The 10779-nt window shown below is 35.5% G+C and overlaps 1 protein-coding gene across 4 annotated transcripts; it reads left to right on the top strand.

The window, feature by feature from the left end:
* The first annotated feature begins 4539 nt into the window (after positions 1 to 4539).
* On the top strand, positions 4540 to 10439 carry LOC104224933 (transcription factor PIF3-like). Of its 4 annotated transcripts, none has more exons than XR_710458.2 (9): positions 4540 to 4985; positions 5368 to 5537; positions 5663 to 6815; positions 6910 to 7014; positions 7123 to 7188; positions 7644 to 7709; positions 7800 to 8315; positions 9625 to 9844; positions 9978 to 10439. XR_710458.2 is itself a non-coding variant. In XM_009776662.2 (9 exons), the coding sequence occupies exons 2-9, from the start codon at positions 5449 to 5451 to the stop codon at positions 9989 to 9991; spliced, it is 2136 nt and encodes a 711-aa protein (XP_009774964.1). In that variant the 5' UTR covers positions 4540 to 4985; positions 5368 to 5448; the 3' UTR covers positions 9992 to 10439. The 4 variants fall into 4 exon arrangements, 3 of the variants coding, with proteins under 3 accessions (XP_009774964.1, XP_009774963.1, XP_009774962.1); XM_009776662.2 differs by having other exon boundaries at positions 9625 to 9751; XM_009776661.2 differs by having other exon boundaries at positions 9625 to 9838.
* Positions 10440 to 10779: the final 340 nt, after the last annotated feature.

Raw genomic sequence — 10779 nt, 5'->3', positions numbered from 1 at the left:
ATCCAGCACTATAGCCAAACTATTTCGTGTGGGCTTCAAATAATCTTTAAAGATATTACTAGGTACGTGACTAATGAAAATGACAAAGCATATTTAATTTGGAATCTAATAAAGTTAAACCTATAGTGATTGAATTGTACTGCATGCGGTTAGACTCTTTAGATTAAGAGGATAAGGAAAAACAAGAACTTTGTGTTTGAGATATAGAGATGGATCCTAATCCTATGACATGGGTTGTCATATGAACAACAACAAAGGTGGGGCTCAATTTTGAGCAACTTCTATTGTACTTCACAAACTAATAAACTCAACATTGCACAATTGCACGTGAAGTCCACATGACACCAGTTCATAACTTTTTGACAGTTTTTGGAAACCAAAGGTGGTAATTGGAAGGCCCTTTCAAAATCAAATCCATCATTTCCACTTCCTTAGAAATTAAATTAAAGGATGAAAAATTTAGCCCTTCATTTTCACCATTAGAAAACAAGAAAAGAGGGTCCCATTAGATAGCACTAATCACTTGCTTGCACCAGAAATGTCCACTTGGAAAGTATCGCTCTTGTCCCCGCACTGAAAATTTAAGACACAGACAATGTTTGTTTGTTTTAAAACTGTTTAATGTCTTAAATTAAAAATATACTGAGGAGGAGAATAGATATTTGAATAGTGATTTTTTATCGGAAGCTTTGTTTATTCTCAAAATTGTCTTTTCATTAGCACAAAAAAATTGTCTTTTTAAGAAAGTGCAAATCCGATGCAATAAAAGTGACACTTAACTATCAAAGGTTTATGGTGGAATGGATAGGAGTCATCTATAATATGAGAAATCTCAACTTAGAATTTTGGGTACGAACAAATCTTTAGCAGGATGTGCTTCTTTTTTTAATGGGCCTTATACAATATAAATTTGAAGGGAGAAATTTAAAAATAGCCAGATTTACAATTGGTCATTCAAAAATAGTCACAGTTTCAAAAATAATCGAAATTTAGCCACTTTTCATGTAAAGATAAATTTGAGCGAAAACACTGTTCAAAACCCGGAAAATACGCCCGTATATTATACTGAAGTTCCAACATAAGTGTGCTTGAACTCCAGCATATTATACGGGAGTTCCAGGATAACTATGCTGGAACTCCCGTATAATATGTTGGAGTTCCAGCATAAGTACACTAGAACTCCAGCATAATATACGAGAGTTCCAGCAAGTATAAATCTCCAGTATAATATACTGGAGTTTGGAGTACCGGTGCTCCAGTCTCCCGTATATTATATAAGAGTCAGCAAAGTATACCGGTCCAGCATAATATGCTGGAGTTCGTACACAGATGCACCGAACTCCCGTATATTATACGGGACCGGTCTCTGTTGCAGCAAAATAATGGCTATTTTTCATTGACTTCGTAAACGGTGGCTATTTTTGATTGACCAGTTCGAAAACTGGCTATACCGTGCTATTTTGACGAATTTGAATAGCCGAGCCAGTGAATTTCAGATAATGAATAATTATAGGAAGAAAAAAAATTAAGCTACTGTACAATAAGATGAGATTTTTTCCTGGACTTTCCTCTTCTTGCATAAAAGGTAACCTCAACAAAGCTCCATATTTTTCTAATTTCACATCGTGAATTTATAGCCGTCTGCATGAAAAGATCTATTTCAATTTCCTTATTGGAGTAGCGTTTTACTACAAAAATCTAATGCAAACATTCGACAGTATAATTAAATAGTAGTGTGAAAAATAATTAAGTGTTTTTTTTAATAACAAGAGCATGTGTTATTTAAAGTTGTTAATTCGACTTTGATGGGACCTACCTACAATATCCAAAAGAGGAAGATCTTTGAAGATACTAATCGATCTCCCAATAAAAAGTGCAAGGCTGATAATTATTATACTATTAACAAAAGCAAGTTGTTTAATTAAAGCTTCATTATTGGCTGTTCCGTCAAAACAAATCTTGTGGTACTTTTAGCTACTTGCAAACTTGCATCATCGATTTTCATGATGCTGTGTCACTTTACAAAAGAGCGAACGCGGAAAAAAAAAGGAAAAGGTAACTCTATTACTAAAGTGTAATGTTTAAATAAAAGGAAATTGTCCAGTGAGATTTACGAATCGTTAAGAAACTAAGTTCCAATTTTCTTCATCTAAAACAAGCAAACCAAATAAAAATATGCATGTGGGCACTTATATATATTGAGAAAAATAATGGGAACAAAGAATAGTCGAACTTGTCAATTGCTATGTTCTCTCGTTCAAGAGAGAAAATTGCAAAACGTAATGAAAAAAAACAAAGACTAGAAAAGTTTTTGAAATTTAACAGGTGAAAAAATTGCTCGGTAAACTACAAACAGGTGTCTCATGCAAACAAAAAACATGAAAAAAAACTATAAACAGGCTTTCGTACTTTCAAGAAAATTATTCCAACATATACCTATCCTTCATCAAAACGAGAAAAGCACACACTATTTTATTTTATGTGAGAAATTTACATTACCTGTAACAAACAAATCAATAATGAATAATTGAATATCATGATTTTCAAGTTTACTTTGTGATTACTATACTTTATCCAATAATTATTTGGGACTACTCATGAGAGCTTCGTCCAAAATTTTAAACATATCCAAGAATAGGAACTTGAACTCACACTATTCAAAACCCTGTGTAACAATCGTCTTTCCAAGAACGAGGGAGAAGTTAATAAAGGCCACTTGGCGTGGTCAATACCTATATTAATAAAGGCTTGATGATGCAATCCTCAGCTTAAAATATTACTACTGTAGTTCTATATAGGAGTAATATTATATTTTTTGCTCAAAATTGTTAGAATGATAAAACTGTAAAATAATTAAATGGAAATATATAAGGAGCATCTCTTAGGGATAATAATATTAAATACTCCGAGTATGATATGTTTTTCAAGATACACAGAACAGAGACAGAGTGCACCTCTCACCTTATCTAACTACTATATATGACCATCGACTCAAAATATAATAAAGTAATGAGTAATATAAAAGTGAAGCCAATAAATGCGTACGAAGAAAATCTCTTTATCACTATGAAAAATTAAATTCAAATTCAGGGAAAAGCCACAATGAATGCCTTGTGTTTAATTTCAATTGCAGTTTTTAGGTTAGCAATAACAAGCCTTTTGTTTAGTTTCGAGTGGATTCCTTCACCTCCCCATCTCTCTAATAATGAGAAGGAGAACATGATTGGTACAGTACAAAAAATAAGAAATGAGACATAAAAAAAAAAAAAAAAGAACAGCGTAACGGAGTTTAAGACTCTCAAAATAGAGCAACAGAATATTTGGTCGGGATATATTCGTTATGAAAAGAAAAAAAAAACCGTAGGACTTCATCTTACATTCAGTAACTATCTCATTTAAGGTTTAAATTTCAATAAAGAGAAAAATATTATCGTATATAGAATCTATTCCTTTGATTAAGTTTTTATCGATATATATAGTTACGTTAAATATATTCTGATAATAGAGATGGCAATACCACATACGTATATATTCCATTTTATGTACTAGTGCTATCCTGAGGATTTAGATTAAAGTAACTGTTTGACCAAAAAGTGTTAGAGCCTTTTAATTAAACTAATTAATGATGGAATTTAGGATGAAAGGTAATCTTAGCCAAACATAATTAACTCTAAATCCAAACATGTTGAATATCACAATCGAAGGCGACTAATTTTATATAAGATTCCTTAAGATGATTGACATACATCAAATGTAAATAATAAGCTTACATCTTTGATATTTCATCAGTAGCAATATTGAGGTTTAAGTGTCTTTTTTTTCTAACTGAGGTACAGTAATAACAACAACAAATTCAATTTGATCTCATAAATGGAGTCTAACGGTAATGTATACGTAAGTCTTACCTCTATCTCAAAAAGACAAAGATATTGTTTCCGATAAACACTCAGCTTACAGTGAGATAAGCACATTTATTATACTAGACTTTCACATATAACCTATGTTAACTAGAAAGAAGGTTAATAAAACGATGGTCAACGTACCAACAACGTTGGTCGTAAGAATTCTGATGAAATCGAGCTTATTATTGCTTAAGATTGAACTATATATTGTACTGAAACTCAAATTGAAAAAACTGAGAAGTTCTTGTACTTCATTTTTACAAAATTTTAAAATTCTCCACTTTTATCACAAAGAAGAAAAGAAAAAAACAAAGTTAAAAACAAGTACTCCTACCTGGCTACGAAATAACGCTGATGTAATGAGAGGTTATAAGAAACCGTTTGATCAGACCAACGGTTTCCACCCGCGTAAAATAAACAATGTTTTTTTTTTGTAGTGAAAATAAACACAAAATTAATCATAATACTACAAAACCGACAATTGTAGTCCAACAAATACTCCAAAAGGATAAATATGACTGTGGTTAAGTTATTAAATGTACTTTTTCTTAACCATGGTTAAAAACACAACAGATTTGGAAGCTTATGCTCTCTGTTTAATTTAAGCTAAAAAAGCAAGCAAGTACTATACATTCTTCTTTTGCTTTATTTCTGTACAAAAATATATACCGTGCCTTCATACCTCGGCCACCTGCAAATTCCCAAGCCTTTCGCCGCCTTCTACTACTACCCAATATCCTCTCTTTGCAATCTTTTTTACTGATTACTTTCTTTTCTTTATTTATCTCTCTCTCTCTCTCTATAAATCTTCTTTACATTTTCGAGAAGTACAGTTGTTTTTCTTGGAGCTCAAAAACCCAAGTGGGGGTTTAGCTGTGAAGATTTGTACTTTTTTGGAAAGCTAGGTTGAGCATGTGGAGACCCAAATATTGGTGCTTTCAAGAATAAAAGAATTTATCTTTGTTGAAGTAAATAATACTTAGTTCAAGACTGAGATTTTTTCTTGCATAAAGTTTGGTGCTTTTTTCATTTGGATGAGAGCTGATCTTGGAGCTGAGTGTTAATTTGGTGTGTTTTGAAGAGGTTGGTTTTGTTTTAAATTGACTAGTAATTTTTTTATATTTGCGTATAAATAATTGTGGGTTCTTAATTAATTTAAGATATCTTGAAGGGTTTGTACTCTAATGATTGAAATTGAATAAAAAGATTGAACTTTCTAACTCAAGGAAAGCTTAAGTTGGTTGCTTTATTATTTTAAAGTATCTTAGGAAACCCCATTAAACAATTGGCCAATTGGGGCTTTGACTGATAACTTAATTATTTATATTTTTACTACTGTATGGGTTTTATATAATTTTTACTGATTAGGACATTAGTTTATGGAAACAGTTTTTGGTTTTCCGTGTTATATGCTTGAGAATTCTAAACTTTTGGATTTTTGCTGGAAAAAATGCTACTGGACCAGGTGTTGAAGGGTTCCTAATAATGTCAGAGTGCCCAAAGTTAGAGCAATTCTGAGTTAGCAGTTATCACACTTCTCTACATCATGCCTCTCTCTGAGTTTTTGAAAATGGCTAGAGGGAAGCTTGAATCTGGCCAGCAGAAAATCTCATCTACAACTCATCTCTCTTCTTTGTGAGTACTGTTTCCATTTTTGCATTTTGTTTTATGCCTTTGATTGGAACCAGCTGATTTAATATTTAGCTAGTTGGTTTTTTCATATTTGCTATGTTTTGAGAAATTTCTTGGTATTTATGCAGTCCTGAGAATGAATTGGTTGAGCTTGTATGGGAAAATGGTCAGATTATGATGCAAGGCCAGTCCAGTAGTGCTAAGAAGAACCCTATTCCTAATAAACTTCCATCAAATGCCTCAAAGATTGGGAAGTTTGGTGTGATGGACCCAATGTTGAATGATATGCCATTATCTGTGCCCATTGGTGAACTGGATTTGATTCAAGAGGATGAAGGGGTGCCTTGGTTAGGTTATGCAGCAGATGATAGTCTTCAACAAGATTATTGTTCTCAGTTTTTGCCTGAAATATCTGGTTTGACGACGAATGAACCAGCCGGACAGAGTGAATTTGGTTTAATAAATAAGAGAGGTAGTTCCGATAAGATGATTAGGGATTCACAGAGTGTTCCTATACATAATGCTGTGAATTTTGATCAAAGAAAGGTTTCTCCTTCTTCCAAATTTAGCCTGTTATGTTCATTGGCACCTCAGAAAGGTCATGCGTCAATTCCATCCCTAGGACCAGGAGTTTCAGATATCTTTAGCAGTAAAACTAGCAATAATTCTGTGTCTGTTTTGGGGGATTCAAATCAAAGTCAAGTTTCAGCTGGTGATGTTAAAAGCGTTAAAATCCAAAAGCAAAATATGCCTGGAAGTTGCTCCAGCTTGCTGAACTTCTCGCATTTCTCAAGACCTGCTACATTTGTTAAAGCAACTAAGCTTCAAAATATTACTGGGGTCTTAGCCTCAGATTCATCTGCCTTAGAAGCAAAGGGATGTAAAGAAGGAGAAAATGTGACAAATAGCCACAATCATGTTAATGCTGCAGCAGTTGAAGACTATTTAAGTTTCAAGAAGGAAAGTGGCCTCCAATATCCAACTAGTGCCGTACCTTCTCAACGCGAGTCAAGAGCATCTGGGGCTAGCTTTCATGATAGATCATCTCGTGTCGAACAGTCTGATAATGTATTCAGAGAGAGTAATAGTGACAATACTCCTGGTCAGTTTACTGGTGCAAAAGCAACGACAGATACAGCTGATGGTGAGGGAAATGCTGAACATGGGGTTGTTTGCTCATCTGTATGCTCTGGTAGCAGTGCAGAGAGAGGATCAAGTGATCAGCCTCATAATCTAAAGAGGAAATCCCGTGATAATGAGGATTCCGGGTGTCCAAGTGAAGTAAGTTTATTGTTTAAAGGCCATTACTTTTAACATCGTCTTGTAGTATGTTACTTCTTTGTGTGAGTCTGACAGGGAAATATCTTTTGTTCAGGATGTTGAAGAAGAATCTGTTGGTGTAAAAAAAAGTTGCCCTACTCGAGGAGGTACAGGTTCAAAGAGAAGCCGAGCTGCAGAGGTGCATAATTTATCTGAGCGGGTGAGCTAACCATTACCACATCATCTGTGCTTTTTTGCATTTATTGTTATAAATTTTCTTAAGACAATTTAGATATAAATTGCATTCTGATTCATTTTCTGCCAATAGAGGCGAAGGGATAGGATTAACGAAAAGATGCGTGCATTACAGGAACTAATACCCAACTGCAACAAGGTACGAAAAGTCTTTGGAAAGTTAAAGTCCCGCTGAGAAGTTGATTTATTTGATTTTGTCTATTCCATTTTTGTAATCCCTGTAAGATTGGAAAGGGATTTTTCTTTTGGTGTTTTGCACACTTGTAATTACAACGTCGCTTAGTGCTAGCTTTATAATACCATCACCTTATCTAAAAGAAGGTTTTGTCTGTTCTTTTTCTACCATACCTCGTCAAGCAATCAACTTTAAGTTAGTTAAAAACTCAGAAAATGACAGTAATTTATTTGAGCTCAATGCATAAGCTAAGATTGTGCTGGTAATATATTTCAAGTTGCTTTGAAACTGATACGGTTTGATGAAGTGTTGCTGGTAATATTTAAATTAGCCATCGCCCAACCTTATTGTATCCCAACTCCTTCTCCTGTAGTTTCTCATTTTCAATAATTTTGATGGCTTTCCTTATTGCTTGCTAGGCGGATAAAGCTTCAATGCTTGATGAAGCTATTGAATATTTGAAGACACTTCAACTGCAAGTACAGGTTAGATGATGGTCTTCTATGCTTTCTTTAAGATCTGAGAGTTAGAGTCATAACTACAGTTGCTAACTGGCTCATCCTCTTATTTTGCAGATAATGTCTATGGGAGCAGGGTTTTGTGTCCCGCCAATGATGTTTCCTGCTGGAGTGCAGCACATGCATGCTGCTCAAATGCCACATTTCTCTCCAATGGGTTTAGGGATGGGTATGGGAATGGGGATGGGCTATGGAATGGGTATGCTTGAGATGAATGGTAGATCCTCTGGCTGCCCTATTTTTCCAATCCCCTCTGTTCAAGGATCGCATTTTCCGTCACCTCCAATTCCTGCCTCTGCTGCTTATCCAGGAATAGCTGTATCTAATCGTCATGCCTTTGCACATCCTGGTCAAGGACTTCCCATGCCAATCCCACGACCATCTTTGGCTCCTTTGGCAGGGCAAGCATCAACTGGTGCTGCTGTCCCTTTGAACGTTGCAAGGGTAGGAGTTTCAGTGGATAGACCGAGTGTACCACCGATTTTGGATTCCAAGAATCCAGTACACAAGAAGAACTCACAGATAGTCAATAATGCTGAATGTAGCCTCCCAATAAATCAGACATACAGTCAGGTGTGTATTTTTATCAAGGACTTATCATGTTCTATCTATTGAAAAAGAGAAAAAAAGAAGAAGTGAACGAAGTGAAAGAAAACAGGCATTATAAACTCTGATTGCCGGAGAACAGAAGTTACTGATTCCTATATAGTTTCTTTGTGTGTAGTGATGACATGTATAAATGGATGCAGACACATAGCATTATTCTGTAGATAAAGATTCATGTTTATGAACAATTAGTGGAAGTGGAGAGAGAGAGAGAGTGTTTATTATTGAGGAGTCAATGCTACATATATTTGGTGTGATTTTTCTGTTGAGAGGAGAATAAACTGAAGAAATATTAAATGTAATTGAAGATATACGGGGTGCAACTCATAACTGTCTCATCTTCTTTTTCTTCTACATGAAATGGCCGATTATCTGTTATGAAATATAGAAGTATAAAGGTGGAATCTATAACAAGGTTTTCCGTTTCGGGCCTCATTTGCCATTATGTCACAACTGCTGCACAGCTCTGTATAGCTGTAATTAGGAGTATGTTACATATGAAGACTAATGCTGGTTTTGAAAAAAAGCTGATATCTCGTAGGAAGCTTGTTAGGGAGACTAGGGATGCACCTAATGTTCATTAGCCAACAAGGGGCCTGTAGGTGTGCCAACAACAACAACAACAACAACAACAAACCCGATGTAATTCCAGAAGTGGGGTTTGGGGAGGGTAGTGTGTACGCAGACCTTACCTGTACCTTGTGAAGACAGAGAGACTGTTTCCGATAGAAGTGTGCCAGCTTGTTCAAACTTCAATATTCAGGAGCAACTCAGAATTCTTCTAGGGTCACACATGCTGCTGTTGGTTCCTAGTGATGTTAGATATTTCTCAAATTCTATGGCAAGTAGCTTGGTATCTAGTTGGTGATTTAGGCAAATGCTTTGAGTTTCTTCATGGTTGTCACCGGCTTACTAGCACACACTTGGAGACACTTTGAATTTTCTGGTTCTATGGTGGGTTCATGATATTCCATGGTAGTTGCCATTTAAATTGACATATTTTCCTTCTGCTTCTGTCCCTAAGCTGAGGGCCAATTACTAATACTGTAAAACTGCTTCCTATATTATTCTGATTCCTGGGCCAAGTGTAAATTCGTCTAACTCTGGGCCAAGTGTAAATTCGTCTAACATAATAATTGCTTGCAGTCATGGCCCAGAAATATTACCGACCCTCAGTATATTTTGCTTTTAACTCAAGGGAGATAAAAGTCAGTCTTGTCGTCAGATAACATCAGCACTGCATAGTCTTAATAAGTTCTCTTTCCTGCTTTATCAGGTGCAAGCAACAAACGAAGTTCTGGACAAATCAGCTTTGGTGCAAAAAAATGATCAACTCCTCGATGGTACTGATAGTGCAGCTAATATCTTGACCAACCAAACAGATGTGCCAGGAAGTGAAGCGGGTGAGTTTGTTAGAAAAGACACTGCGACATTCAGTTGATCAGTGACTCCAATGTAGTGAGGAGCAACTTCATTCGTTCTGCTATGATGTAAAAGTGAAGTTCTTTCTTAATTATATTTTGAATCTCTGCCAAAACACCCTTTGTTGTACATATGTTCCTCACTTTTGGGTATGCAACCTGGAAGAAATTTGAGTATTTCACTGAATGATCCGAGTCTTTTATACAGGTTCCAGTTTGTAGGCACAGCTTTATGTTCTGATCAACAACGGTGGATTGGTTATCTTATCAAAAGAAGTCATTTTCTCATTCAGTGAAAGGTCCCCCCTTTTAAATCCAACCAGTATGCAGTTCTGAAATCTATTTGTTGCTAACTATAGAGGTCCATGCTGGTTTTGGCGACTACCATCGGAATGTAGCATCAGCATACACTACGAATGCACAGATTTTGGTAATGTAAAAGAGAGACCATAATTTTCTCCTCCAAATGTACATCCAAGATATCTAAAAGCAGTTGGAGCATACTTCTTCCCACCCTCCCCATGAAGGATCAAGTATTTGGCTTCTCAACTGTATGTTATCTATACCCGACATGTCAACATGTTCTCTAAATAATAAGAAAGCGCAAGCGAGTTCTCATTTATTCATCTGTACTTTTCAATATCAATGAAACCTTCTCTTTCTCTGGTCACCATTTTGTGCCCTCATCTTTGGTATTTTTCACCAAGCAGAGTGGGTGCAATAATATGAAGCGTTGTGTGAAAATTTCAACCCTCTTCTCTTCGCAACTAATTATGTCCCTCTTGGTTTATAGGATATAAGGAGGCTTTTCTTGGCATCTGCCTAATCCTAGATAGACAGAGTTATTCGATACATGGAATAGTTGAAATGGTGCAAGATGGTTTGGATGATATTGTTATATAAAAAAGCATGCTGATTTGCATTAATAATCCCTGCTCACGTTCTTGATTCTCTATGAAACAACTCAAAAACCTTTGAAAAAAAGGAAAGATTGTGCAAAAAAGTCATTA

Source organism: Nicotiana sylvestris, chromosome 1 (assembly GCF_000393655.2).
Source record: "Nicotiana sylvestris chromosome 1, ASM39365v2, whole genome shotgun sequence".
Lineage (NCBI taxonomy): Eukaryota > Viridiplantae > Streptophyta > Magnoliopsida > Solanales > Solanaceae > Nicotiana > Nicotiana sylvestris.
This window is presented reverse-complemented; position numbering and strand designations above follow the sequence as displayed.

Excerpts from the sequence above, each read along its gene's own strand:
- LOC104224933 (XM_009776661.2), top strand. The coding sequence starts at position 5,449 with ATGCCTCTCTCTGAGTTTTTGAAAATGGCTAGAGGGAAGCTTGAATCT. Across the intron at positions 5,538-5,662 it reads ACAACTCATCTCTCTTCTTT|TCCTGAGAATGAATTGGTTG; the intron begins GTGAGTACTGTT and ends GTATTTATGCAG. Across the intron at positions 7,710-7,799 it reads CACTTCAACTGCAAGTACAG|ATAATGTCTATGGGAGCAGG; the intron begins GTTAGATGATGG and ends CTTATTTTGCAG.